This window comes from Solanum lycopersicum, chromosome 8 (genome assembly GCF_036512215.1).
Source record: "Solanum lycopersicum chromosome 8, SLM_r2.1".
NCBI classification, from domain to species: domain Eukaryota; kingdom Viridiplantae; phylum Streptophyta; class Magnoliopsida; order Solanales; family Solanaceae; genus Solanum; species Solanum lycopersicum.
In genome coordinates this window covers 22,357,088-22,359,597 of record NC_090807.1, presented here as the reverse complement: position 1 = coordinate 22,359,597, position 2,510 = coordinate 22,357,088, and the positions used below count along the sequence as shown (strand labels likewise).

At 33.7% G+C, this 2,510-nt stretch overlaps 1 protein-coding gene across 1 annotated transcript; it reads left to right on the top strand.

Moving 5' to 3' along the window:
- The first annotated feature begins 512 nt into the window (after positions 1-512).
- LOC138337856 (uncharacterized) lies at positions 513-2,300 on the top strand. Its single transcript, XM_069288290.1, has 3 exons — positions 513-707; positions 819-1,208; positions 2,127-2,300. The coding sequence occupies exons 1-3, from the start codon at positions 513-515 to the stop codon at positions 2,298-2,300; spliced, it is 759 nt and encodes a 252-aa protein (XP_069144391.1).
- Positions 2,301-2,510: the final 210 nt, after the last annotated feature.

Sequence of the window (2,510 nt, the reverse complement as noted above, 5' to 3'; positions counted from 1 at the left end):
TTAATCTGTGTTTATGGTGGAGACAAAAAAATCTTCGTGGTTTTATACTCCTTTAAGTGTGTAATATTAAGTTATTGCTTACTAAGTCTGTATCAATTTTTGTTGTATCAGAAATAACAAACAACAATGTTTTAGTGACTGTTGCTTCACCAACCCGAACTATTGTACCAGAAGTAGAGAAATCAGAAAAATTTTCTTGTATGAATTTCGAAGGATGGCAGCAACTAGTATTTTTCTGGCTTACCACTCTTGTTCTATAGAAATTTGCCAACAATGAAACTCTAGTGCAAACTGCTGAAGTTCTAGGCAGAAAAAAACTCATGACTGAAGTATGAAAACAGACAAACTTCCTATGTAACGGATACATTCTAAGTGCTTTAGAGGATGTGATATATTATGTCTATAGTGCAATGCAAACTAAGAAAGAGTTGTGGGATGCACTTAATAAGAAATATAAGACATAAGATGCATGCTTGAAAAAGTTTGTGGTTACAAAGATTTTAGACTATAAAATGGTAGATAGTAAAGCTGTTAAATCACAACTGTATGAACTTCAACTTATTTCCCAAGATCTGATTGCTCAAGATATGGTAGTAAATGAATCTTTTCAAGTGGTTGCAATGATCGAGAAGTTACCTCCTTCATGGAATGATTTCAAGAATTATCCAAAACACAAGTGCAAGGAAATAAAGCTTGAAGATCTTGTGGTACGACTCAAGATTGAGGAAGATAATAAAACTGCCGAAAAGAAGTCTTGTAAGAATTCGACAATAATTTGAGTTCATATTTTTAAAGAAGCTCCTACCAAATACAATAAGATAAAGAAGTCCAACGGACAGAAGTCAGAACGGGTCAAGAAGAAATTCAAGGGCAACTATTACAATTGTGGTAAGGCTGGTCATAAGTCTTCTTACCATCGTTCTCCAAGAAATGACAATGATAAAGGCAAAGAAAAAAGTCAAGCAAACACTGTGGAACAAATAGAAGATGAAGATGACTTGTATGTAATGGTCTTAGATTGCAACTTAGTTGGAAATCCGAAGGAGTGGTTTCTCAACTCAGGTGTCACTCGACATATTTGCTTTGCAAAAGAAGTCTTTTTAAGGTACACTCATGTTGAGTTCGATGAAGATTTGTTCCTAAGAAACACAACAACAACAAGGATTGTAGGAACTAGGAAAGTAATGTTGAAAATGACATCTGACAAGGTGTTGACTTTGAACAATGTTCGGTGTGTCCCTACAATTAGGAAGAATTTATTTTATGCTGCACTGCTCGTTAAGAATGGGTCTAAGTGTGTCCTAGTTAGTGACAAAGTTTTAATAAGTAAGAATGAGATATTCTTAGGCAAGGGCTACCTCAATGAGGACCTATTCAGATTAAATGTAATGGTTGTTGACAATATTAATAAAATTCTGCTTTTTTTTTACGTATTGGAGTCAAATGATTTATGGAAATGTATGTTAAGGACACTGAGCATTCAGTAGGCTTGATGTTTTTCGTTTTGTCTTTTTCTAGATTCTGATATGTTTACCGATTTTAGTTGTGATGAATTAATTTCTGTTCTTTTTTTTATCTTACTGATTATATTAAACTTTGGTTACTTTGTATTTCAGCAAAGTTGTTCGAATAAGTAATTCAGTTTTTTCAACAAAGATCGGCAACATATAATGTTATGAAAACAAAGTCAAGTCAGATATAAGTCAATAAAAAGACCATGCTACAACAACGGGACTCGAGGGCTGCCTCACACCTTCCTCTTGGTCAACAGAATTCCATACCTAGACTTCTAGTTTGCAGTCCAACAAAATAAAGAGTCAACTTCCATTTGATTAGGGATGTAAATAAGGTGACTTGCAACACCAAAGTTCAATTCAAAGTGGAGAATCAAAAATAAAATAATATTTTTTTTGAAATGTCACTTTAGTTGGAAACACTATTTTTGAACCTCTTTGGGGAAAAAATAGCGGTGTGATATATGACAATTCGGTTGGGGATACTAGAATTTGAGCTTGTAAATACTGACTTGTAGATGATTGTTATTAATTTTTATTGTGTTTTTTTTATCTTAATGTACTATTTGTAAGCTTATTTACGCTTTGATATTGTTTGAATTGCAATATAAGCTGTCTTTCCACACGCATCCATCTGAATCTTCCGAGATACTCTATTCAAAGAAGCAATTATGCTTCCGAGCAATGAGATACCAGAGATGTGGCAACGCTCCTGAGAAGGATTCTACAGTAAAATACGTCTTAGGATTGGAAGGACAAACTGTCAGGTCGGAATACTACCAGTAAGTTGTACCTTCCCGACTCGAGTTGTCTACTCGTTTTATAGTCAGTCTAGACACCTATTCCATTACGGTATTGAATTAGTAAAATAGATTTTAGACATTTATTATACCTAATAGGATACGCCTTATTTGCATCATATGTATTTATAATTTAATGCCGCTCACCAATATATTCTTATCTTTGTGCTACTTGTTACATTATTTAAAAGACTTT

What these genes read in the sequence shown, in the direction of transcription:
- LOC138337856 (XM_069288290.1), top strand. Translation starts at nt 513, where the DNA reads ATGGTAGATAGTAAAGCTGTTAAATCACAACTGTATGAACTTCAACTT. An exon ending in TAAAGCTTGAAGATCTTGTG is followed by an intron (nt 708 to 818) that starts GTACGACTCAAG and finishes AAATACAATAAG; the next exon opens with ATAAAGAAGTCCAACGGACA. An exon ending in TGAAAATGACATCTGACAAG is followed by an intron (nt 1,209 to 2,126) that starts GTGTTGACTTTG and finishes TTGCAATATAAG; the next exon opens with CTGTCTTTCCACACGCATCC.